The following is a 26,376-nucleotide window of genomic DNA, read 5'->3' on the forward strand; positions in this document are numbered from 1 at the left end:
TGCATCTTTTGAATGTCCTAGCACAATGTCAGTTATTCATTCATATAATTAAAATCTACATGGTATCCCAGAACCTGTAGCACATCTGGTTTGCCTCCCCTTAGCTGATTGGTAATGCTGATGTCACAAGGCAGGATGAGGTAAGGACTACCATTACCCTTGGACCTTAGAACCCTTCGTAGTTTCCAGTGCTCGCTGTTCAAAAGGACTGGACAAGAGATGAAAGATGTTGAGCACTCCGCTGTCAGCGATCCCTCTCTGCATCTGGGCTCAGTCTGGGCACATATATTTCCTATTAAGGGACTTGCCATTCTCCTGTCTGTACTATGAACAACAGCTTCTTGCTACATTTTAGCATAAAGGAGATTGTTGAGATCATCTAGCCAACAGAAACATTGCTGACAATTCTGGTTTCTGTAGTGCAGCTGCCTTTCAAGGGAAAATACATTATTTTCTGCTTAATTTTATGGGGTAAAAATTAATGAATTTGATTGAGGTGGAATTGATGGCTGTAACTGCATTTTCTTTCATTGAAACACAGCTTGCAGGTGTTGTGGCTTTTATAGTGGCAGTTTTATGGGGTTACTAGGTGGTAGTTCCGCAGTAGCATTTGCCCCTGTGAGAATTTTGTGACCATAATACTAGCACTTTGCTGTAACTTATCACATTTAGAGTTGGAGATGGCTGAGAAACAGTTGGGATTATTTGAAAAAACTAATGAACTTCTAAAAGCATCATTACTCTTTTTTTCCCTCTTGCCATTCTCCATTTCACTGCTGGGCTTCACAGAATAACTGCTGTATGTCTTGTGCATTTCTTGGTGCTGGAATGACCTCAGCAAACACAGATATTAAGTCATTGACCTTCTGCTGAGTGTTTGTTCCCTAGTGTGTACTCCTCAGCATTTCAGAATGAGAACACTGTGTCAACCACATAACACTTGAGTATTTGAAAAAAATATGAAGGCAGAAAAACAGATCTCAAGGAAGAGAAAAAGAAGCAGGTGATAGTATAGATGATTTAGAAATTTCTTTCAAAAGAACTGGAGAGTTTCTGCTGTTCAGCATCCATGTGAAGGATGGTAGGACACATTTTTTTGTGTTCTTTTTCCGACAGTCTTAATTGTTGCCACATTTTGATAGCTAAGCTGCATGTGGGACAGTCCAAGGTTTTTGACTCAACAAATCCTGGTTAAAATAGGGCCGTGTCTTTTATTTGTGTAGTCCTTTTTAGTTCATAGTGTCCTTTCTGAAAGTAAAGGAAATTTTTTAAGAAATACTTTTCATGCCTTAATGTTTTTCCTTCTCTTTGTTCCTCTCTCCCCAGTCTGTTGTGCCATTTCTGTTTCTGGCATTCAAACATGATTGAGTTATACCAGGGCTTCAGGAGCATGTCATTTGGCTGGTGAAACACAACTGTCTGACTGTCCCAAGCTGGCTGGAAGTGCATGGTGATGGGGAGGAAGGAGTTGAGCAGAGGATTGCTCCCTGCAGCTTAACTGGTGTGCTATAACACATTTGTGAGTCCAAAGCCATGCAGTATTTTTAACCAAAAGCATGGAAACCTAAAACAGATAGAAAACCTCTATAGAAAGCACAAAACCTGCAAACCAACTTTCAGAAGCATATTCAGCCAGCTTTTAGGATGGTACTAGTGCTTCACATTTCACTGATCTTCCAGTGTTTGTCTTTGCACGGGGAATCTGTTTTGACTGAAGCAGGATTGTCTCTATTACATTCTAGTTGCTCTTAAAGCACCATTTACTTAAAATATTGAGGCCAACTCTCAAAAAATCAAGTGCTGTTCAGCTGTCTAATTTGACCATAAATGCTTATTTGTTGCGAAGTCACAAAGGTTGTATATAACTCCTTATTCCGAAGGCAGTGCCTGTTATGAAGTAGTCTTGAGTGACATCCTCATATCCATTCCTCACACCCATGAAGGGTATGTCCGCCAGTCCTCATGCTACTTTAATCATGTCCCATTTTATTGCAGTATTACATATGTGCCAGCAGAAAATTTAGAAGAGTACAGAGCCAGTTTGGAACAACAGACAGAGGAAACTATGCCCCTTGAACTTTTTCCTTCACATACAGTCAGGTGAGTCAAAAGAGTTTTTATCCCATAGGACTCCTAGATTTAACTCTTTGCATACACTTCACATAGTTCAGGATGGTAATTTTTTTTTTAGAAGAGCTGATAAATGGTTAGTTTTCCTCAGGCTAGCCTCCATTAAAAAAAAAAAAAAAGGCTGTTTAAGATACAGTTTTTGCTTCGGTTAGCAATTTTTCTGACATTTTTACTAGGCTATTTTATAGGTGTTTGTTCTCTCCACTAAGAAGATTGCATGCTGTCTCATCCAAAATTTCTCTTAAATACCATGCAATTTGATTTATGTATTGCCACAAATATTCTGTGCTTCAACGATGAGAATTTGCTATTGATAGTCTAACCCGAATGTATACTGCAAAGAATGAATTCTGCCATCTTTTTGCTTGCCTTCAAAAATTCGTTACTTACAGGTCAAAATATTCAGTGCCTAATGATTTTTGTCTTCTTTAACTTGAAGTCCAACAACAATAACTGTTCATGAATTCTGTTGTTGTTATTTCTTCCATTTTGGAAACAATAAGCAATTACATTTGGTTGTAGTTCTGAAATACAGTTTTTTGTTCTGTAGCTGTTGGTTGTTGGCGACTTAAAATCAGAGACAAATGGATGGGGAATCCCTGAATGCAGTATGTGTTCTAACAGTTTTCTCATAAGGCAGATCTGTGTACTGAAATGAATTCTGTGTACAAATACAATGCTGACAGCATAATCCTGTATGTGAAATTTTGCAGAGGAATACAGTGATTATATGGGATTTTTTAAAATGAATTGCATGCTCATGTTCATCAGCAGGGAAATCCCAGAGCTTCCAGAACGTGAAGAGGGGGAGGGAGAAGAAAGTGAACTTCAAAACGCAGCTTTCAGTAACTGGAACCAGCCCAGAAAGTAAGTGCAGATCTTGTACACTATAAAATCTAAATTTAATCTGAAATTCAAGAAATTTGAAACCTGTTATGTATATTATGCATTGCAAGAGTAATTAACTGTTGATTTTTACTGCTGTTGGGCTAAATCCCTGCAATCTAACACTTTCTTGATTGCTTTGGTAATTTATTTTATTTATTTATTTATTTATTTATGGTAAACCCAGACAGGCTTACTGTCTGGGAGCCAATAAGAAAAGATGAAGAGAAGGATGCAAAGTTTTAATTAGAAGCCAAAATAAACTGAACAACAGTAGGCACAATTACAGACTTTCTGAGCAACCTAATAAATTCACTCACTGAAAGACAAAAATCTAGGCAAGGAGGAATTATTACTGAATGTTCTTAAACCATCTTGTAAATCCAGGGGTCTTCAATGGTTGGCACTGTCACAATCGCAATAGATCTTCGTTTATTTTGCTCCTTGTTTTGTCACAACAGGGTTGAACTTTGGAGAGAGCCTAGCAAGTCACTGGGGATCAGCATTGTTGGAGGACGAGGGATGGGAAGCCGCCTGAGTAATGGGGAAGTGATGAGAGGGATCTTTATCAAACACATCCTGGAGGATAGCCCAGCTGGCAAAAATGGAACGCTGAAAACAGGAGATCGGATTGTGGAGGTACCGGCCGACTGCCTTTCGGTTCTAGTAACCCCAGCATCTCAGGAGTTGCTGAGATGGATGCTTGGTCTTGGGCAGACAGCTCTGCAATTGCTACAGCTGTCACTACGTGAGCCATAGAGTGTACTATTGTGTTACAAACACAGCAGTACCATCTACTGATGTCTGTGTGCAGTTTTAAGTTGATTTTACAACCTGAAGCATAGATGGCTGTGTGAGAAGGGATCTACAAAAACAGTAGTTCTAGCTGCCTCTCATAAAACCAGCATGTGTAGGAAAAAGCTTAAGTTTGGTAAAGCTAAAAAGTTTTACCTTTGTGTACTGGATAGCAACAGAAATGGCCAGAGAACAGGATATCATGCAAATAAATGCTACACTTATTTCCCTTTTAATTTGAACTCAGGCCACATCATTCTTGTGCACTTTAGGAATTAATGAAGACACTATTTTTTTCCTGATGACATATAGAAAGGTGGATTTGATACGGAGGTGTTTCAAGAAATTTGAGAGCATTGTGTTCATATCTGAAGATAGTGTAACCAGTGGTGCTGCAGGGAAGAAATCAGGGAACAAGATTCATCATCTTCTGCTTATCCAATCCTGTGCTTATGCAGCAATTTCTGCATTCTAGTTCAAAGATGTTTAAGGGTGGATGGACGTACTAAAAAGGGGTGTCTTTCCTGTGATGGTTATCAATAAATTAGACATGACCCTGTTTCTGTTGTCATGCCATGTCACAGGAACTGTACTTCTTTTCATCCTGATGAATGTTTTTATCTGATTGTCCATCAGTAAGAACATAATGAGCAGAATGATGGAGATGTTAATACTTCCCCTGGGTCAGACTGCGCATTCTTTACCTAGTGGTAGTAAAACTGGTGATAAGTGGCTGCTGCAAGATCCAAATGTAGGACCTTGAAATAATACGTTAATATAGGCAGCACTCACTTGGACAAGATAGATTTTTCCAATGGATAACAAATGGGGAGGTGAAATTTTGCTTGATGGCTACAAAGTTAATAATTATTCATTATTGCTGATTGCTTGGTTTCGTAAGAATGCGGTGATTGTCTCTGAGAATGGTGCTTGCAGAAGATGAAGTGGGTGAGCAAAATTATGTAACTAAAGTCTTGTTAACATGACTAACTAACTGGATGGTTTCAGTTTCTCAAGTTGTGGCATATTTAGGCTTTTCTTTCTATCAGTGCATACAGTATTTCAGACATGGAAGGTTGCAGAGAAGTAGTGTTATTGTTCAGTCCCCTACAGGTTTAGAAACCTCTCACAACGGCTTTTTCTTTCTCTCCGTATTTTACATTTGATAGTTAAGTTTAAGATTGTGTTAGACAGTTGAGGAGGTAGGGGTAATCTTCATTATGTAACTCTGTGTGCAAGAAATGCCACTAACAAATAACCTTTCTGTGGTAGCTTTTAGCTTTTATTGTGGTCACTGTGAGAATGCTTTACTGATGCTAATTTCACCATAACATGTTTTTTACCTGGATGACAAGACACACTGTTATATATGAAAGCATGATAAAGAGCAACCAAGCAAAAAATTGTCCTTAGCCATCCTTTGTAAATGTTTTCTTTTAGAAGAGAGAAAGCTTATGAATTCTGACCTGAAAATTTATCTTCTGGGGAATGCATCTAATAGCTGCAGCTGGCTTTACGTTATCGGTGTTTTTAGTAATCAAAAAAAAAAAAGACTGAAAAGAAGGAAAGAAAAAAAAAACGTACTGACATAATGACATAGTAAGCCATAATGAAAGACCTTCCAGTACTTAACTGGTTTCAGTTTGTAAATTTAAGATCTTGGGGAGGTAGGTTATTCTGAGATAGGTTTTACAGGCAGCAGTATTTGGCAAATGCTGCAACTTGTTCATATTATCATGTCTCTTGTATTACATTACCTGTGGGGAAAAAATATGGCACCTAAACCAGGAATATTGAAAACTCTGTATTTAAAATCATGGACTTTTATTTAATGTCCTTTCAGTGTTCTTTGAAGTCTCAAACCTGTGTGTGAGGGACATAAACAAAGCCAAGTCATTGGAAACTTTTCCGCCAAAAACAGAGGTTTGGGCTTAGGTTTTAGATGAGGTTTCCTGTCCAAAACCCAAAGCTGATTCATGATTCTTGTAGCTTCTTGTAATGTTAAGATGAGGCCTTCCAATTACAGGTGGATGGAATTGATCTCAGAGATGCCAGCCATGAACAAGCTGTGGAAGCCATACGGAAGGCAGGCAATCCTGTAGTCTTTATGGTACAGAGCATTATAAGCAGACCAAGGGTAAGCATAAAGAATATGAAAAGAGACATGCTGTGTAGTAATAGATGAATGGAATGTTCAACGTGGTGGTGTTTGGGAATGGGATATTTAAGCCTGAAAGTTCCATCTCAGCTATTTCAGGAACAAAGATTTGATTTAAGTATTATTTCCATTTAGAATGAAATCGATTTGGATTTGGAATTACCCTCCAGCACGCCGTTCTCAAACTATTTTGAAAAGACTCAAGAATGATAATTTGCTGGGGGGCAGAGTAGGAGTCTAATTAAAATCAACTCTTAGAGATTGACAGCATGTCTGAGGAGCGCATGCAGAAATACAACACCTGTTAAAATGTTCATTGGACATTAATGAAAGGACCTAGAAGTACGCGGAAATTTTCTGTCACTAAGCTGCATGGACATTGCAGACAAAAGCTAATGAGCTTTAATGTAGTTGCTTGCATTCACTAGAAACTAAACTTCCTCATTGTAGTCTGTGTAAGCTGCATGTTTATTTACTAGTTGTCTCATCACTCTTGTTCCCCAGCCAGAGTCTCTTTATAACCCTTCATCAGCTTCTGCTCCCTGTGGGCAGAAAACTACTAATCCATTTTATCATCAGTCATCAAAGGTAAAGTTGCATGAAAAAGCTCTGTTGAATGTTGGTTATTGATACTCAAGTTACTAAAGTAAGCCTTTTGCCTTACTTTGTGATGTGAACAAAATTGCCACTGCTGAATGTTCAGAAGAACACTGTTTGGGATGGGCGTTACACCATTACTTTATCACAACTTTTCATATTTAGAGAATGCTCCTTTTTTAATTGCAGTTCTTTGTTATCTTTCTTTCCTATTATTAAGTCTGTGCGTTATTTTTTGAATGTTTATTAACAAACTTCTGTGTATTTGTGAGCAGAAACATTGCATATGCTCTTGCTGTACACATGCTTTGCATTGTGATCTTTGTAAATGGCATTATATTTATTGTCTTCATCTTTGAAACTTGCATCTGTACTTCATAGTAAGATCTTTAAGGGAATTTTCTGCCATCATTCATGTGCAGTCACCCAGATAGCTAACTGCCTGCACACAGTAGCTGTATTTAATATGGTTCTGCATGGCAGTCATTTTCAAGTGATGTTGCTAATGAGTCTGTTTCTTTCCCCTTTTTTTTTTTCTTACTTCATTTGGGCTGCTGTAGTAGTTAGAGTTCCTAAATGTACTCCAGGATAGCCCAAATAATGCAGAGAAGTTGAGAAGCTAGTTCAATAATTTTGCTAGCAAGCAGTTATCTATCAAATCTGTGTTTCATACTTGCTCTGCTCTGTGCACTTCTGAGTAGGAACTACTGTCACCGTGTTATGGTCCCAGACAATCTAATGTTACAGCATTATGCTTTACAAGATGCTAGGTTGCTTCCGAATACCTCCGCATCCTGGACACATTAATAAACTGCTGAATGCAAGTTATATAATAATAATAAAAAAGGTAAAATTATCCTGTTACTTTTTGTGTTATTTTGCAAAAAGAAGTGAAAGGAAAAGTACCCTTTATTTTAGCATTTGTTTTGCTTGCTGTAGCCTGTAGAAGAAGACATGCTTCATGCACGTTGTTTAAAACATACCTGTTCAGACAAAAATAAGTGCCCCATATTCTGTCCTGGTAAGCAGACCAAATTAATGTGATGCAGTTGCATGGATTATAATTTGAACTAGCAGTTATATTTTAGGTGTTATGCAATCAATACAGAGGGTAAAAGGTGAGATTTTGAATTACTGTGGCTGATCCTGTGTTTTCTCTTTTACTAGGACTTCACTACTTGTATACAAAATGTTTGTGATGTTTTTTTTAGCTGCATAAAGTTAATCAAAATACAGTTTATAACTTTATGCAGTGGCTAATGTACTGTTAGTGTAATAGGATCATTACAATGATAAATTATATTTCCCAACCTTCTCTTTACAAAAGATGACATAAAATGTGAATTACATGTATAAACAGAAAATCCTGTACTGTAGGGAAACTGCCTGTTGTTGATGAGTGGCTTGTCAGTGAAGAAATCTTGTTCATGCAGAACTCTATCTTCTCAGTGCTGAAGACACTGTAGAACCAAAATGTGTTGTCTTACCAAAATGCATTACATTTTGCTTTGCAAAATCTTATTTGAGAATAAATCTGTAGGAATGCATTTTCCATTTCCAGGAATGTTTAAAAGAAAAAAGCAGTTTAAGAACATTTTTAAACTGCAACATATATCTGGACTAAATTACCATGATGTAAATGTATTACTTGATGCCACAAGCCTTTCACATTCCTTTCCATTTAGTATGCTTCTTATTTTCCAGTATGAAGTTTACAGACATCAGACATTTAGGCCATAGCTACGTGGATACATGTAATATAGAAATTATTTTTAAGTATACATTTAACAGTGTTTTCAACATACTATGTAATGTCAGAGTTGTTCCCTCTTTATTAAACAGTTTCTGATCCAAAAATAGAGTACAATACAAAAACTACATAAGGAATGACCAAATTACATCCTTTGATTTCATCTAAATATGAAAACTCTTTGCATTAAATAATAGAGAGAACTACCTCGCATTGTTTAACGAGAAGACCAGAGAATTTAATTTTATTAAATTCAGCAAATCACACATTCTTGCACACAGATGCAAAGTGAGCTATATTATTAACTCTGTTTAGAGATGTCTAAAATTACTTAACCTTCTGTTTTGCAAAGGACACTGAATGTGTTACCACAAGACATAAATCAAATGATGAGAACTCATCTGTGGTTTTCAAAATAAAACTAAACCTAGATTTGTACTGCATTATGACTAAGAATTACATTCATTCAGATCTAGAAATGCACAATTCTATTTTAGTTAGCTAATGGGTAGGAGTGTCCCATACACTGAGATACTTGAGCAAAATTGTACATATATCACAGTAAGTAAATTTTATGTTGATCATAATGCACTTAAGCATTTTATGGGCTAGAACAGATAGGAGGATCCATGCTTTTCCTCTACTCTGTGCTAAATGTAGCTGATATACTTGGGTGTACACTCTAGAAATACAGAGCAAATACTACCTTTACTTGACTGCACCAAAATACATGAAATGGATCTTGCTTGGCTAGCACAAACTACTAAATAATCACATTTTGTTTCATGAGTCACAGAGGGTTCATTTAAAAAGATTTTGCTCAGTTTCTGTTATGTTTTCCTTTTAGAACCCTTCCCTGCCTTTCCCGCAGAACAATCTTTTCTGTAGGCCAGCTGTCTTCAGCAGCATTAACCCGTTTGCTGATTCTTCTCAGTTCAACACTAACAAGGTTGGATGATGACTCACTGTCTGGTTTTAACTCACCAAACATTTTGTGTGTGCTTCTTTGCTATTAGTGTCTCTGTTTTTAAGTTCTTCTGTAAGAAATTTGGGTAAAACACTGTGCTAATGAGGATTGGAATTCGGTGTAGTGAATTAAAAAGGCAAAGACACACATGCGTGCACGCAGAAAAAAGTTTTAAAGAAGTTAAGAAATGTCAGCTCCGTTAATCCTAAACACTGAAGCTGAATTAATGAGAGCTACCGAAGAAGTGGATTATCAATTACAAAATCAGTCCATGTGGTATCTATTAAATTATCCACCTGGGTATAAATCTCTCATCAGTTTGAGGTGTTTTGCTGCTATTTATTTTGTTTTCTTTTTACATGGTTTGGACTTTACAGTTTTGATACCACTTTTTTCCCCCTCCATGAAAAACCAAGAAACATTGACTGCTTTTGCTTTATGATGCTGAAAATGTGCTTCTTGAAAATTCTTTTAATGCACCATGAACAGAGTAATTACACCTTTGGAAATCTGAAAAAAAAGTTAGATTCTATTTTTTTGTGATTAGTGCTTACTGCATGTTACTTATATTGGGGACAGAATTAATCTCTAACAATAATAAATAAAGGCTTAATTCGTTTGTGATTGCATTTCTGATTTAATAGAAGTTCTAGCTGGCTATACATCTTGGGAGTGATTGTAACCTCTCTTACTTTTTCATGTTGTAGTCTGTCAGATATCTCAAATGTACTCCAAACTTTTACGATATGTGGTATATAATTGCATGTATGTTTTTGAAATCTCTTTGTTACAGTTACAAGGAAAGGGAGTAGTAACATAACATAAACAATGGCTTGTATTTTCTATATTTTTAAAAGTATTTGTGAAAAAATTGCACATATTTTTAGAGAAAAAAAATGTTTCTACATTGAGATAATGGTCTTTGTCATGTCTGTCAGCTTTCTTAGGAGTGAAATAAGGTTCATATACAGTAAGAAACCTTGCGGCATCAGGGTCCTTAACACCTCACATAATTTTGTCCGTTTTTAAATGGACTTAATACATCTACTGCAGTTAATAAAATGAAATCGAGTTGTCATTAATAATCCTGCATATTGCCAAAGGTACTGTAACATATGGATTGCTGTTTTTTGTTGCTGTAGGAGATATCGAATCCAATTAGGGTTACCTTCTGTTGTTCCCCAACTAACCCTTTTGCTCCCACACCATTCAAGGTTTGTTTTGATTCTAGTGAGCGGGTCATACTGTATGTGTGCTGTGTGTTTGTACATGGCCTGTGATACCTCCTGAAGTACTGCTTCTTCTTTATCTGTGCCTCCTATGCAGAAAGTGGTACTGTGATACTTGCTCCAAGTTTCCTGCCACTTTTAATATTTGCTTGGCTGTGATCAGTGACCCTGATAGCAAAATGGGTTCATGCACTGTATGATGCTTTGCATTTTAAATGGCGTAATATGAAATACTGTGCCATGGCACACTGCAAGTATTTCATGAGTTAAAGCATTTTAGTTTTTTTGTGTGTATGGCCTGATTCAGGGAGCAAAAGTCTTATGTGTGCATAAACTGAGGGGCCAGCTACTGTTACTAGAGGTGCACATGTGGCAGGCTGAGTTCTGAAGGCAGAACCTGGTCCCCAGTGTCTGAATTGTATAGGAACACTCTCCTCACCCTCTTCACAAGGGAGCCTCGCTTTTACTTTCATTTCAGCATTTTCCTAAAAATCAAACGTACTCAAATGTATGTATGCATTCACACAGATACAGAAACAAGTACTTTTTTTGTCAGTCAGATCACAGTGGCTGCAGCTGCAGTTCCTAAGTACTCATCTGTCAGGATACAGCCATATGTCCCCACAGTATAGATCTTCCAGAAGACCTTGACAGCAGTGTTGTTTTTTTGTTTGTTTTTGGTTGGTTGGTTTGGTTTGTTTTTTTCATATTTTCTTTATTTCTACAAAGTTCTTGGAAGCACTGTCATTTAGCGAGAACATCAGTAAATTGATATGCTGATTTTTATTTCAAACGCAGAGGCTACTGTAAGGTCTAGTGATCTGGTCTGCTCACATGCTGTTTCCTCATTTTTTCTGTATGTAGCTTTCTAGTTAAACCTCTAGAAAGCACTCTGAAAAACTATAGTGCTTCTAGAACTACTTTCCCTTTTATCCATGCTCAATGTAGAGGTCTGCCACCAAGTTTTCTCCATGTTGGATACATGAATTTTTGATTATGAAAAAATAATTTCTCTGTTATTAACTGGTGTTTCCACCCTACTCTGATTCTGATGGATAAAATTTCTTTGCTGTAATTTTGCTGCTTCAATTGAGGTTTTTGTTTTAGAGTATAATTTGCATGAACTAAATTGTAAATTGTTCAGTGACACAACATATGCATTGCCTTAGATTTCAAGCACTGACCAGCATAGCTGATACAATGATACAAAAAAACATACGGCATTTATCAGAAATTTTAATGTAGATCATTGGCTTGGGTGCCATTTTAATACTTTCCAGGCTTTTGACATTTAAAGACTTCTTCATTGAACTCCAAGCAAACTTTATGAATGAAAGGAGAATTTTTTTTTTCAAGCAGAAGCAGAATGAGGGAACTGAAATATGGCATTTTCATTTTCATTAGGTCTTTGGAGTATAAAGAGAATGAAGATAACTAATTTCCCCTGTGAGACTGAAACTTCCTTAAATCTCAGTGTTACAAAGTTGTTAACTTTGTAGTTTTTTTCAACATCTTCAGCTGAAAGAGGATTGAAGTCTTCCAAGGTGTATACTGTTATTCTGTGTGCTGTTGCCTCTGATAAGGAAAGCATCTCAGTGTTTTTGGCTCATCTGAGATGCTGTATTCAAATTTTTGGTAGTAGAGGTGATTTCATATTTCAGGTGAAAACTGAAATGATAAGAACTGGGCTATGAAGCAAGTGCAACACTTGGAATGCCTTAGTTCTTGAAAAAAATACTTGTATATCATCAGACAATTTGCCAAGTAACAAAATCTTTTGGGCGTAGATAATCTTCAGAATGATGATATTCAGGCATGAATTCCTTGCCTATGTGTTTGCCTGAGCAAGTGAAATGGTACAAATTAAAACACCTAGCCAAATCCTTGATCAGAGTCCATGTTCCCGTATTCCTTTGGTAGGAATGGAGGATTACTAGATTAGATTATGGCATTTAAACATTATAGTGCAGTAGTGTATGCTTTTGATTTTCTGTGAACATGAATCAATCACATACATCAAGGCCAAAAGTATTTTTCTTCTTTGTGGTTTAATTTCTGTCTTCCTTTACTTGATCTCCCTCATGCAATTTATATGAAATCAGTAAATACAACTGAGAAAGTCCAGTTACTGTGGATTTCTCCACTTATCTGTTTAATTTTGTTTTTAAATCGTCCTTTCCATTAATACACTGATTACTTTTATAGTTTCTGGAGGCATTTTTGAAAACACTGAGTTCTCTGTTTCAGCTCCCTTTTCTCCTATTTGGCTTCCCAAGCATATCACAAGAAAAAATACATGTGGCAGCTTTTAAAAATAAAATACAATAGAAGTCTTTTACAAATATGGCATATTGTAAAAAATAAGTTGAGTCTTCACAAGAGACTTTTTTCTGACATGCGAAGTGGCACATAAAACTTTACTGAATTGGGCTTTTCTTGTCAGTTCTGTTTCCTTCTGAGTACATTTTGGAGTGAAGTTATCTCTTACCTCGCATAGCATTTGTTTCCATCTTTGATCTCTTGCAGCTTTTCTGTGCCATGTTATTCATTTAGAATTCCAGCTGCTTGGTATTTAAACTTCAAAGCTGTAGTCATTGACATTTTGACATTTTTGTGTACTAGGTTGTCTTACGCAGAGTCTGCATTTGCTTAGCCACTGCATTTTTCTTATTCTCCACAGGCATTCAGTCAGTCAGATTCAGAGCCAGAAAAGACTTCATTTTGTAACTTGCCTCTGCCCCCTCCTCCAGCATTTTCAGGAATGAGCTGTGATGTTACACAGTCATCTTCCAGCAAAGTCCAAGAAGATGTGGAGAAAGAGGATGAGTTCGGTTACAGCTGGAGTAAGTTTATCCTTGATTATAATTTTTTCAAATATTCATTGTTGAAATAACATTGTAGCAGAAGATACGGGGTGTCCAGTTTGAACTACTTTGTTCTTGTGTGTTTTGTGGTTTGGGTGTTAAGCTTTGTTGTCAGCTTTCATTTGTGGTTGATTAGAGGGACAGAGTAAAATACAAAAGTAATTTGTTCTTCTAAATTGCATTTTGATCTCTGTGTTTCTCCATTGTCTAGACTATTTCTCATTCAGGACTATTTGCAGAATTTCAGTGTAATCTAGGGAACTGATGGCAGTGATATATAATCTCAATTCCTGTTCCTTGAAGTGTTATTGGAGTAAAGAAAGTTAAAATTATTGCTTTTATACATGAAAAATCTTTTTTTTTTTTTTAAGAAAAGATTTATTGTTTTCCAAAGTTGGAAAGAAAACATAGAACTAGAAATTACCTAAGACTTTGCTGAAATTAAAGTGTGGTGTACAGTTAAAAATTTCTCATCTAGTTTGGAATTGTGCTATCAGAGACTGTTGGACACTGCTCATGACTGTCCGGGTGGTTTGTGAGACTTTCTAATGTAAATCCAACCTCTGCTGCCCACACCTTTACATTTAGAAAAGATCATGCAGCGCTATGGAAATCTACCAGGGGAGCTACACATGATTGAGCTGGAAAAAGGAAGGACAGGTCTGGGACTTAGTCTTGCTGGTAACAAAGACCGATCCAGGATGAGTGTCTTTATAGTGGGAATTGATCCAAATGGAGCAGCTGGCAAAGATGGCAGGTTACAGATTGCAGATGAGTTGCTAGAGGTGAGTTCTTGCAATTTATACTGACAACAAGGCATACTGACTTAAAATATATACAAAAATTAGATTTTTGCTGCAAAATAGGTGTTTTTCAGTAAACCTTGAAATTCCCAAGTTACCCACATTGACAACACTGGCTACCAAATTTTTATGCTGGTGTATGGGAAATAGTTGCAGCTGGGATTTTTTTCTTCTTCCTGGTTACAGTAGTACGGAGTAAAAGTGCATGTGCTTGTGTGTTTAAAGTGGATAAAAATGGTGGGATCCAGCAGTTTCTGTGTCATGGAGATGTATGGTAGGGCAATGCATTGTGGACCATGGAAAACACTGAAGTCCTGTACTCCATCCATCTGTGGAGTGCTCCAGACTTTCTAATCACTTCTTTGTCTAGTGGAAGTGTGATAATGTAAGAATGCTGTTACGTTGTGTTACATATAAAATGGAAATTAAGTAGGGGAAATAGGAGCAGATCCATTTGTATCATGGGCTGTCATCTCATGACAAATTTGAGCTGTTCATTCAATTCGAGCTGTTCATTCAATTCAAGCTGTTCAATCAATTTGAGCTGTTTGTTGTGGCTTTTTGAAGAAACGCAACCACTTACTGTGCAACTAACATTCTCAATATGTTTAGAAGCGTAATGTTTATTTTTATACTGCTACAGTTCAACTGATGTTCTTGCAGATGTATTCTGTTACAGCATTAACCAGTCTAGCAGCAGTAGTTACAGTAGTTAACATTACCATCACAGAACTGCTTTTTTGTAACCTCAGAACTGTATGTTGAGGTCTAATAATGCACTGTAGTTGAAAAGGAATGGTGGGACTGAATAAAGCATGAGGGTGATACTGAGCTCCTACAGCCTGTCAGGGGCTTTGCGTTACTTTTTTTTGAGGTACCTAGCCTCATGCCTGCTATCTGCAAAGTCCAATGTTATATGCTAAGTGGTTCTCTTGATTCAGTTAAAGCTTTAAAGTTCAAAAACTTTATTATTGTAGATGCTGTATATCTTTAGAACACACTGAAACACATCTGTCTGAGCCAGTTCTCATATAAACTTACTGTGAACCTGCAACCTAATGCTAAGAGATCCTCTTAGCATCTTCTGAGAGGGGCATCTAAGCTTGCTCCTCAGGTTCCAGAGTTGCTGCCCATCAGCTGTGGTGGATCATGTCCCATCCCCCAGCTGACAGACTGACTATGTTTCTTCATAAGCGCAGGGTAAACACTGGAGGCACTACTGTGTCTGGATTGTCATTTCAAGTGTAAATGGTAGGGCTCAGTAGTCTTGTGACAGTGCCTAGTAGATACAGCTTGCATGGGATCTGAGGGTTTGCTGTTAGACTCAACACTCAGTTCAGTGTCTTGCTTCTGTTGCTTCCTATTTGCTGCATCTCTGCTTCTGTTTGTACTACCTTGGTGTATGTGTGTACGTACCCTTTGTGTGGGTCCAAGCAGTCCTTTTCAAATAATTTCCCCATTTTTAAAATGGACTTATCCACTGTGGCTTTCCATTTGCAGGAACAAACACAATTAATAAAATGTAAGCCAATTATGGCTTTGCTTATTCTGCAAGTTCACACTGATATCTCCAGCCGTATCTGAATCATGTGAGTTTCAGGGGCTTTCAGTGAGTCTGCTCTGCTAAATGAAGACAATGATTCTAACGTCAAATTTTCAGATTGTAAATGCACCAACATTCAGACTCCTTTTCATAAAGTGCATTGCTCACAGCTGTGGTTCAATAAAGAGTAGTAATCTTGTTGTTGAATGTATGTATTTATTTGTTTTGGTTAGAATTTTCCATGGCCCTGCTTTGTTGCTCCATCAGTCACAAAAAGGAAATAGATGATGTGCTAAGTCAATACTGTATAACCCAGAGAATGACATTTTTAGCTATGTGAACGTGTTAAGACTGAAACTAAACTATAAGGATTTTTTTTACTAAAGAAAGTGAGTGAAAGCTGGACACACCATATTCCTGAATGTTGATACAGTTGCTGTTTTAGCCAGTGATATGGGATAGTGGATTTTTTTAAGCCTAATCAAAAGATTAAGGGAATTGGAATATTTGCAGAAATAATTTCTACTTTCGTTTACATAGATAAATGGGCAAATGCTCTATGGAAGGACTCACCAGAATGCTTCATCAATAATCAAATGTGCACCATCTAAAGTAAAAATAATCTTTATCAGGTAAGTTGTCTTTAAAAGTTTTATTAAAAAAATATGTTTAATATGCTCAAGTTCTTGCACAGGGATTGTTTGTTTTTTAATTTTGGTGAGATAGGTATGCTTTTGTACCCAGTTCTTAGCAGTTTTTAAATGTTTTTTCTGTTTTCATATTTGTGTTGGCACTGCCACAAATAAAGCAGAAGAAAGATCTAGACTTAAACACGGCATTGCTTTACCATATGCTATAACTGAATCTATTTTAGAAATAAAGATGCAGTAAATCAGATGGCCGTTTGCCCTACAAAGTCAGTAGAGGCTTGTACTTCAGGGATTCTTCAAAACCAAGAGGTAAAGTAAATATTTGTTTCTTTATTTGACTGAGATACTGACACTGTTCTGGATAAAGGGGTACTCTGTCGACTTAGCAATTATTACAAAAGAAGAAATCCAATGGAAAAACAAAGAGATTTTAGTGCAGCTGCTACATTTACTGTTCCTAGTTCTGTTTTACTTTATGTTCACCTGATCTGAGAAGTAAATCTAATATTGCCATGAATAGGGTTATAGCAGTTTAAATGGATCCATAAAATGACCAGTCCCACTTTAAATATATGCATGCTACTTCATTTTGATGAAAAACGTTGAAAATAGCTGCTCACAGTTGTGTTTTCATTATCAGATTGATCCTAGTGCTGGAAACTCCAGTGTTAGTTCTGACTTCAGTTCGTATAAAAACATTCAGTATGTGGAACTCCCTAAGGTATGTGCTGAAAATTAAATTTACACCAGCCACATTTGTGTTCACCAGCTTGATTTTTCTGTAGTGGAGTCCCACTTAATGGGAAACAAACTTTGTACCTTGCTTACTAGAAGTAACAGTAGAGATTTCTAGGGGTCTTCTCTTCTTTTTTTTTTTTTTTTTTGTGAGTGAACCAAAAACTTTGCTGATGTAATGATTGTCTTTGACAATCATGAGGTTTTTAAACTTCACATAAATTCTCCACGTGATCTGTATCTCTGGAATAAGTCATCTCTTGACCTAATGGGAAAATTTTTGGTAACTAGCTGCTGTAGTTGAACAGAGAGTTTGTTTGTTTGCTGCCTAAGGTAAATCGTTGCCTGCGTTGTTCCAAGTAAATTAATTAGCATCAGATTATAAGCAGCAATTCCCCTAAAAATAATATATATATTTTGCTGAAACTGTGCAGCTGAGAGAAAATGGTAAAGTGTTGCATAACTGTGAAGCTGCCAAATGAGGGTGGAAAAAATAAGCTTCTGCTTATTGGCATGGGGAAAAATAGTTGCATTCAGTGGAGAGTACTCATGAGAGTAAACTTCACAACGATTCTTAAGTTTGTCTCCTTGGAAGGCACCTAGCCTTTCCTTGTCAACCAGCACAGTATCTTAGAGATGATGGTATCCAGATGATTTAATTCTAGCTACAAACACTGGGGAAATTTCACTCTGTCCCAAACATCTGCTAATTTCAAAGGATGAGCATGCATTTTTCCATCCTCTGTATTTTCCACTGCTGTATGTATTTCTCCTGTGGTTTCAAATAGAGAATTTAAGCTATATTGTGAAGTTTTATTTACCTTAGTCTATAGTTTCCAAACGTTCTGAGTTCCTACTAAGAAAGCGAATGGTATTCTTGGCTGCATTAGGCAAAATATCACTAGCATGTCAAGATGGGTGATTATTCACCTCTATTCAGCATTGGTGAGGCTGCACCTGGAGTACTGTGTCCAGTTCTGGGTCCCCCAGTGCAAGAGAGACCTGGACATACTGGAAAGAGTCCAACAGAGGGCCACCACAATGGTCAAAGGACTGGAGCACATCTCCTGTGAGGGGAGGCTGAAAGAGTTGGGACTGTTCAGCCTGCAGCAAAGAAGGCTTGAAGGGAGGATCTTACTGATTTGTATAAATACCTGAAGCGAGGGTGCAAAGAGGACAGACCTATGGTATTTTCAGTGATGCCCAGTGCCAAGAGTAGAGGCAGTGGGCACAAACTGGAACACAAGAGATTCAGTCTAAATGTCAGGATACAATTCTCTACTGTACTGGTGACGGAGCACTGGCACAGGTTTCCCAGCAAGGTTGTGGAATCTCCTTTCGCGCAGATCTTCAAAAGCTGCTTGGACATGGCTGTGGCAACCTGCTCTAGGTGTCCCTACTTAAGCACAGAGGTTTGGACCAGATGAGGTCCTTTCCAACCTTAGCCATTCTGTGATTCACTGTAATTCTTAATTCTGTTTATGAATTTAACAACTGAATCACAGTTGACCTACAAAGTTTCAAAAAGAGTAAGTTTGAATTTAGATTTGCTTCAGATTTATCTTGCTAACTGTCTTGGTAGCCAATGCACTATTTGTAGGTCGGAAAAAATCAGCTATTTCAGAAATAGATTAGTTTAAAAGGAAAACATTGATGCATTGTGAAAACTTTTGTTATGTCTGCAAGCTTCACTAGTTATTACTGAATGTATTCTAACGTTTTGATAAATGCAGTATCTAACCATTTGCATATTTCTATTTATCCCAGGATCAAGGAGGTTTGGGAATTGCCATTAGTGAAGAAGACACAATTAATGGAGTAGTTATTAAGAGCTTAACAGATCATGGTGCAGCAGCAAAGGTGTGAGAACATTTTAAATCCATATAGGGAATGAAAACGGTTTTTGGAGTAGCATTTGTAGCACTCATACTTTTTTTTCTATTTTGTTTCCAGGATGGAAGAATCAAAGTTGGGGATCAGATCCTGGCAGTGGATGATGAAATTGTTGTGGGCTATCCAGTAGAAAAGGTGCTTCTGAAGTATCAAGAATAGCGTAGAAATCACACCACTAAATATAGGAGATGAATGTGTCCAGAACCAATAAGGTTTTTGTGACTCTACTCTGATTTTATTTTCAAAGCTGTCTAAAGAACCAAAGATCTACAGGCTTTGTCTGGATAAGGAAACTACTGCAGAATAGGATCAAGCCTGCATTTAGAGCTCAGTTGCTATTTTGTATTAATGCACTACACAAATAGTCTTTCTCTGCATTACTGATGTGAATTTTTTTTTTCCCTGTGGTTCAGATCAGATGAATCAGAGGCACTTAGATGTGGGATAAAAGGCATGAACTATTGCTGAATAATGTGTTTTCATATCTAACACTTCAAAAGTATTAGAAACAGTAAAATTGTTATGTCTGTATTATACATGTTAAATTGCATCAGTGGTAAATTAGGTCATGTACTGTACTTATACATGGGGAGGGTCTGTAACAATCACTGTGTTATATTCCAAGCCTGATATTTTAACCCTTTGGAGAAAGCTATTTCCCTTTCTAAATAACAGTTTGATGGAGTTTCAGGGAAGCTAATTGAATAACTTCAGCCAGATCTGTCCCACAGTTAACTCTGACGCTGTTTATTATCAAAGCATCAATATTTGTCCTTGTTCATTGCCAAGAAAACCTTCAGGATTGTGACTTCTAGCTCCAGTTTGGAGAACAGTTATTTTTCTGTATTTTTGTTTTATAAGTGACACTCCAGCTATATTCTTCATCAGCTTTTCTCTTCATCTTTCAGTTTATCAGTCTCCTGAAGACATCCAAAACCATGGTGAGGCTTACAGTCAACTCAGCAGAGGCAGGTAGCCTGACTACAGCATCAGTCAGCACTGCCCCAGCAGAGAAGAGGAATATCCAACCACCAGCAACTGTCCCCTCTTCCAGCTCACCTGAACCAGAAGCAGTCAAAAGTAAGGTTCTCCTTGTTTGTCTAACTTCACTAGAGTTATGAGATAAAAATGAAGACCTAGCTTGTAAACAAATTCTCTCTTTTTGTATGCACTCAACTGTTTTCTGAACTTCAGTTTCTAGTATTTCTAGATTACAGATCCATCTAAATAAAGCAGTAAGGCTCCAAACCGAAGACCTACCTCTTGCTTTCCCACTGGCCTGTTTTAGAGTTGGAAGAGTGGAGGGATTTCCTCTTGCATCCCAAAGGCTGTGTAGCAAGTGCTTGTATCATGGATGTCTAGAAGTGGGAGCCATTTTCTTTAAAGCAGAGAGAAAACTCACCTCATCTTTGTTAGAGCAGAAGAATGATTGAGGCTGTCTCACTGTTTAGAACTACCTGAATTTAAATCTTCCCCTTTCAAATGGAGACTTGAGATGCAAGTGATTGATGATAGTTACTGGTTAAGCAACACACCACTAAGAAGGTAATAGCTTAATTGACTAATGGAGACCTCACAATTAATTCATATGTACATCACTGCAAGTATTGCTGAGTCATGTTTCTATTGACTAATAGTAGTAGTAGTATTGATACACAATTATATCACTACTAAGTTCATAGAATCATAGAATATCCTGAGTTGTAAAGGACCCAAAAGGAGCATCAACTACAACTCCTGGGTCTGCACAGGACTATCCAAAAATCAGATCATATGTCTGAGAGCGTTGTCCAAATGCTTCTTGAACTCCAGTAGGCTTGATGTCCTGACCAGAGTCCAGCCACCCTCTCTGTCAGGAACCTTTCCCTAACACCCAGCCTGAACCTCCCGTCAGCTTCACACCATTCCCTCAGGTCCTACCACTGGTCACCAGCGAGAACAAATCAGAACCTGCCTCTGCCTTCCCCGGTGAGGAAACTGTAGGCCACCATTAAGCCTCCCCTCATTTTCTTCTAGGCTGAACAAACCAGGCAACTTCATCTGCTCCTCATACATCTTCCCTTCTAGACCCTTCACCATCCTTGTAGCCTTCCTTTGGACACTCTAATAGTTTTATGTCCTTTTTGTACTGTAGTGCCCCAAACTGCGCACAGTATTTGAGGGGAGGCTGTGCCAGAGCAGAGGAGAGCAGGACAGTCCCTTCCCTCGACCAGCTAGTAATGCTGTACTTGATGCACCCCAGGGTAAGGTTGGCACTCCTGGCTGCAAGGGCACACTGCTGGTGCGTATCCAACCTACCATACAATGGAACCTCCAGATCCCTTTCTGCAGGGCTGCCCTCCAGCCTCCCATCCCCCAGTCGGTGCATACAGAGACAGTTGTCCTTTCCCAGGTGTAGAATCTGTCACTTGCTCTTGTTGAACTTCATATTGTTGGTGATTGTCCAGCCCTCTAATTTGTCTCTAATGTCTCTGCAAGGCACTCTCAAGGAAATCTACAGCTCTTAGCAGTTTAGTATTATTTGCAAACTTTTACTCAAAAAATTTGTGTGATCACACATAAATTAATACATAAAGATGTAAGTTGTAAGGAACTTTTTAACACCATATACACTATAGAAACTTATAGTAATTGTGGCTTTAACTTTATATATATTATTTATGTATGGTAACATCTTTAAACTAAAAGAGGGTAGATTAGCTATACGGAAGAAATTCTTTGCTATGAGGGTGGTGAGGCACTGGAAAGGGTTGCCCAAAGAAGATGTGGATGTCCCATCCCTAGGAGTGTTCAAGACCAGGCTGGATGGGGCTTTGAGCAAGTTGGTCTAGTGGGAGGTGTCCCTGCTTGTGGCAGGGAGGTTGGAATGAGATGATTGTTAGGGTTGCTTCCAACCCAAGACATTCTATGATTCTATGATATTTACACCTTGAGATATACGGCTTCCAAAAGCTGTGTCAATGGTCAGTTAAAAGTGCGACTGGTGTATAGAAGTTCTTGTTGAGGGGTTCTAGATATAATGGTGTGTGTGTACAACCTTTGGTTGACCAAGTACTGGTAGACTTGGAAAATACCACTGTATTTCACATTCTTTCTCATGGTACAAATCTGAGTCTGAGACAGAATATTTAGTTAGCTGGACCTTGACTTAGCCCATTACAAAAGGGTAGGACTGACATCTTTGCATCCATGTATGTAATACATTGTATGCACTTTATTTGTCTGTGATCTGTGTTGCAGAGTTACTGGTATAGATATTTAATTATCTCTGAAATAGCATTTGTTGTGTACAATAGCTTCTTTGGCTATCCAAACTCTAAGAGTTTGTAGGTAGTACAAATATAGCATGTTGTATGTGATACTATCTCAGTAAACTTAAAACTGTGATCCAGGTGCTTGTTGACCTAGAAACAGGACAACTGCTATTAAAACCACAGGACAGTACTTGACTGAGGGCAAGGGAGGGTGGTATTATGTGGGCATTTTGAAATAAGTATGTTTCCTGTAGATTGACTCTTGAGCTCTTACTGTAGAGTATGGACTCTCAAAATGATATTTTAAAGTCACTCTTCTGATACTAAGCTGTCTTACCTAGGATGTTTAGTTAATCCTGTAACTAGGATATTTAATTTTGTTTTAGATACAAGCAGATCTTCAACTCCAGCCACACTAGCTTCTGACCCCACTACTTGTCCCATTATTCCTGGATGTGAAACAACCATTGATATCTCCAAAGGACGGACTGGTCTTGGTCTGAGCATTGTTGGAGGAGCAGACACTTTGCTGGTTGGTTGGAAAAATACCTGTTACTCACATGAAATAATAATATAGAAATGAAAATATCTGTTAGAAGAGATTTTGTCTTCATTTGTTCTGTGGCACTTTTATAGAAAGTTACTAAGGATCAGGAAAAAAAAAGAGAAAAAAATAAAAAAGCACTTTTAAGATTGAAAGTATAAGTGAACTTCTTAAATATTTTGGTAATTTGTCATTATTCTGACTTTTTTAAAACAATGAATTTTAGCAGGAATTTTCTGTAGCTCTTGCTTCAAAGTTAGGGGCATTTTCTTTCACTATGCAATTTATTTTTGTTGCTTATCCACAGGGAGCAATCATTATCCATGAAGTATATGAAGAAGGAGCAGCATCAAAAGATGGGAGACTGTGGGCTGGAGATCAGATATTAGAGGTGCACTTACTTCTTTGGTCACTGTTTATTTTCATTTGCTAGCTAGACATCTTTCATTTGCCTGTTGGAAAGTCCTGTATATTTCATCTATGTATGCTTTCATTGTAGGTGAATGGGATTGACCTCAGGAATGCCACACATGATGAAGCAATAAATGTCCTCCGACAGACTCCCCAAAAAGTTCGTCTGACGGTGTACAGAGATGAGGCCCAGTACAAGGAGGAAGATATGTATGATGTACTCATTATAGAGCTCCAAAAGAAGCCTGGCAAAGGCCTTGGCCTGAGTATTGTTGGGAAAAGGTATGAACATACACGGACAGTCAATGTCTGGGACTTGGTCACTCGTGTGTTTCTGTTGGGGTGCTGTGCTCAAATCCTGTAAAGGCAGTACGTGTCATTCTTGTGCCATTCCTAGAGGAACTAGCCCAACATGACTCATCAGAAAAATGAGACAATATTCATTGAGTTCCCAACTGCAAGCCATAAAAGTGACCCTTAAACAATATTGTAATTCAGAATTCATGTGTGTATTTACAGAAATGATACGGGGGTGTTTGTGTCAGACATCGTCAAAGGAGGAATAGCAGATACAGATGGGAGATTGATGCATGGAGATCAGATACTGACTGTGAATGGAGAAGATGTTCGAAATGCTAACCAGGAGGCTGTTGCAGCTTTGCTAAAGGTATCAGGAAAACGTGAGATGGTTAAAAGTGAAGAATTGAGATCCAGATTTTTGAAAGCTTAAGTTTTATTCAGCCTGTGTTCAGACTGTTGCTGAGATGTCAGGGAGAACAAGCTTTGGATCTGAATTTAAATTCGTGAAGGCTAGAGCATTCAGATTTTCATACTTCGCCTGATAAAAGTGGGAATAGTGGTAGCACAGACTGCCATATCTTTATAGGGCAATAAAAGACCATTACCTAGAGAAACCCAGAACTTAATACTGTATTTTATCCGACAAACGCCTATTTGTTTAACTATCTCATATTTTTAGAAAGATACTTAGAACTGGCTTTAAATTATACAGAACTCATCAGTGTAGTTGTGCCAGAAAGTGGTTGCTTTCACAGTTGTTAATGTTCATCTTTTCTTTTTTTTTTTTTTTTTCTGTGTATGTCTTGTGTCACATTACATCCATTAAATTTTATAATGCCTTTCTCAGTGAGCAAGGCATCTAGGGTAAGAAATCACTCTCTCACAAAGATAACTGAAGTAACCTCCTGGCTGCCGTTCTCAGAACCAGAATTCCTGTTCTCAGTAAATATTGTGTTTCTGATCTCCTCCATTTCCAAATCAGAATGAAGTCATACATACAACAGTTCCTGTGGTCTGGCAGGAAGTCCAGCTGGTCAGCCAGTTTGTCTGTTTTCCATACAGAGTTTGAGACATTCAGTTGCATGTCAGGATTCTGTTGAGTCAGCATTTTCCAATGAAAACGCTCCACTGGAAAAAATTTAACAGCCTTTATTGATAGCTGACTCTTGGGTATGTAGACATAATCATGCTTCTTTGCATTATTTTAAAAGGTATATTTTTGCAGGTCTTAAATAGTTCCTCAAGCCTTTTTTTTTTTTTTTTCTAGGGTATGCTCTTTTTATATATATATATATATTTTTTTTTTTTTTTTCAGTGTGTGACCATAATTGAGTATGTCACAGCTGCATCTGTGTTCTGATAGTGAACTTGTTGATGTAATCCTTTGGGGTAATAGTACTTTCCAATTCTTACCTGATACTTTATTTTATATAAGGATATAAGGACAATGGGTTTCTTCTTCACGTGCTGCACTTTGACGAAGTATTTCTTCCTCATATGCTGCACTTTTACATCTCCTCTTAATTAAACTGCCGCTTCATTTGGAAAGTTTCTATCATTTTTGTTAGTTGGCAAGCATTTTGGAGTATACAATTGAGTATACTTAATTAATAGTCTCACTTATTATTTTCATGTTTAAGTTTTTGATACTTCATCCCACTCAGTGGTACTTGTAAATAATTGTCCTGGCCATGAGAAATGTGGTGTCTAAAATATCTCAGATATTATTAATGGTTCTGTTTCTTTCACACAGTAAAAATGGATAAAAGCATGATCACTCACACACAGGCAGTCATCATTTTTAGTTCAGATATCAGTTCTGTTTTCATTCACAAGTGAATGATCTAGAGCGAGTTGTCTTGAATTGCCTAAAATGTATTTTGTTAGAAAGTTATTTACAATCTTTGTAAAATCCAAATGTATTTAAACTGCCATAAAACCACAAGAATGTGTGAAAATTCCTCCCATTCTTGCAGTGTTTCTTGTTATGTATCCCCCAAATATGTGAAAAGTTGGTAGTTTTTCTTCCACTCATTTGACTTTAGATCTATCAAATAGGAGACTTCAGGAAAAAAAAAAAAAAGTAAGGAGACAGAATGTGAAGTGATTTACTCACAAGTTCAGATGGAAAGTATTACATCCCACTTTCACACATAATAACTTCAAAATCTCATTTGTGGGCTTGCATTTTATGTGAGGATGTGGTAATTTTACAGGAGGAAAGCAGCAGGAAAGACTGTTTATGTTTGAGCCCTGATCACATCTTTTCCAGGACATGAAGAAGTCAGTATTACTTAAAAAAATAAAAAGTAATTTAATAATAAATCTCTCCTAGTATCAGCTCTAAGAGATTATCAATAGTATATGCTAGCTACAGAGGTTTAGAAACCCTATTTGAATGGGTATATTATGTTGTTGAGTTTGATATATTGGTCTGTTTCTTACTGTGAATTTTCTGATAAATTTTTGAACCTCTCTTAGGGTAATACAGCTAAGGTATGATAAATAAAGGCAGACATCTGTAACAGTAAATTCTTTGGTTGCATAGGTACCAGAGATCATAATAACAACTTCCCAGTGGAAGAAAGGGAAAAGCAAAATAGCAACGATACTTTGAAATTTCTGTATTTAAATATGTTGCAGATAGATAGATGTTCTTTTGACACTACTTATATTATTTTGGAAGTCCTATTTTCTGAAGTGTTTTTGTGATAACACCTTACCTATCTGTTATCAAAATAAGCCTAACATCTTGGTTTCTAGATGTTTGATTGCGTGGTGAATTTTCATCTGAGGTAGGTATTTATACATGAAATGCCTAATAGTATATTTAAGAACTCAATGCTTAATGGAAGCATTGGAATGGAT

At 37.3% G+C, this 26,376-nt stretch overlaps 1 protein-coding gene across 32 annotated transcripts in view; it reads left to right on the forward strand.

Moving 5' to 3' along the window:
- MPDZ (multiple PDZ domain crumbs cell polarity complex component) overlaps positions 1-26,376 on the forward strand; it is a 104,528-nt gene that overhangs the window by 68,602 nt on the left and 9,550 nt on the right. For 12 of the 32 annotated variants that reach the window (XM_040542389.1, XM_040542369.1, XM_040542372.1 and 9 more), the window contains 19 exons: positions 1,996-2,100; positions 2,902-2,997; positions 3,477-3,654; positions 5,837-5,947; positions 6,473-6,556; positions 9,163-9,264; positions 10,425-10,496; positions 13,192-13,354; positions 13,964-14,160; positions 16,262-16,353; positions 16,596-16,680; positions 17,012-17,092; positions 18,874-18,966; positions 19,060-19,134; positions 19,908-20,079; positions 22,640-22,785; positions 23,105-23,188; positions 23,297-23,490; positions 23,728-23,875. In XM_040542389.1, coding sequence (XP_040398323.1) covers positions 1,996-2,100; positions 2,902-2,997; positions 3,477-3,654; positions 5,837-5,947; positions 6,473-6,556; positions 9,163-9,264; positions 10,425-10,496; positions 13,192-13,354; positions 13,964-14,160; positions 16,262-16,353; positions 16,596-16,680; positions 17,012-17,092; positions 18,874-18,966; positions 19,060-19,134; positions 19,908-20,079; positions 22,640-22,785; positions 23,105-23,188; positions 23,297-23,490; positions 23,728-23,875 — 2,278 coding nt within the window. The remainder of the gene's footprint in view (positions 1-1,995; positions 2,101-2,901; positions 2,998-3,476; positions 3,655-5,836; positions 5,948-6,472; positions 6,557-9,162; positions 9,265-10,424; positions 10,497-13,191; positions 13,355-13,963; positions 14,161-16,261; positions 16,354-16,595; positions 16,681-17,011; positions 17,093-18,873; positions 18,967-19,059; positions 19,135-19,907; positions 20,080-22,639; positions 22,786-23,104; positions 23,189-23,296; positions 23,491-23,727; positions 23,876-26,376) is intronic. The other 20 variants (XM_040542390.1, XM_040542391.1, XM_040542393.1 and 17 more) reach the window with 6 other exon arrangements.

The sequence above is a fragment of the Cygnus olor genome, chromosome Z (genome assembly GCF_009769625.2).
Source record: "Cygnus olor isolate bCygOlo1 chromosome Z, bCygOlo1.pri.v2, whole genome shotgun sequence".
NCBI classification, from domain to species: Eukaryota; Metazoa; Chordata; class Aves; order Anseriformes; family Anatidae; genus Cygnus; species Cygnus olor.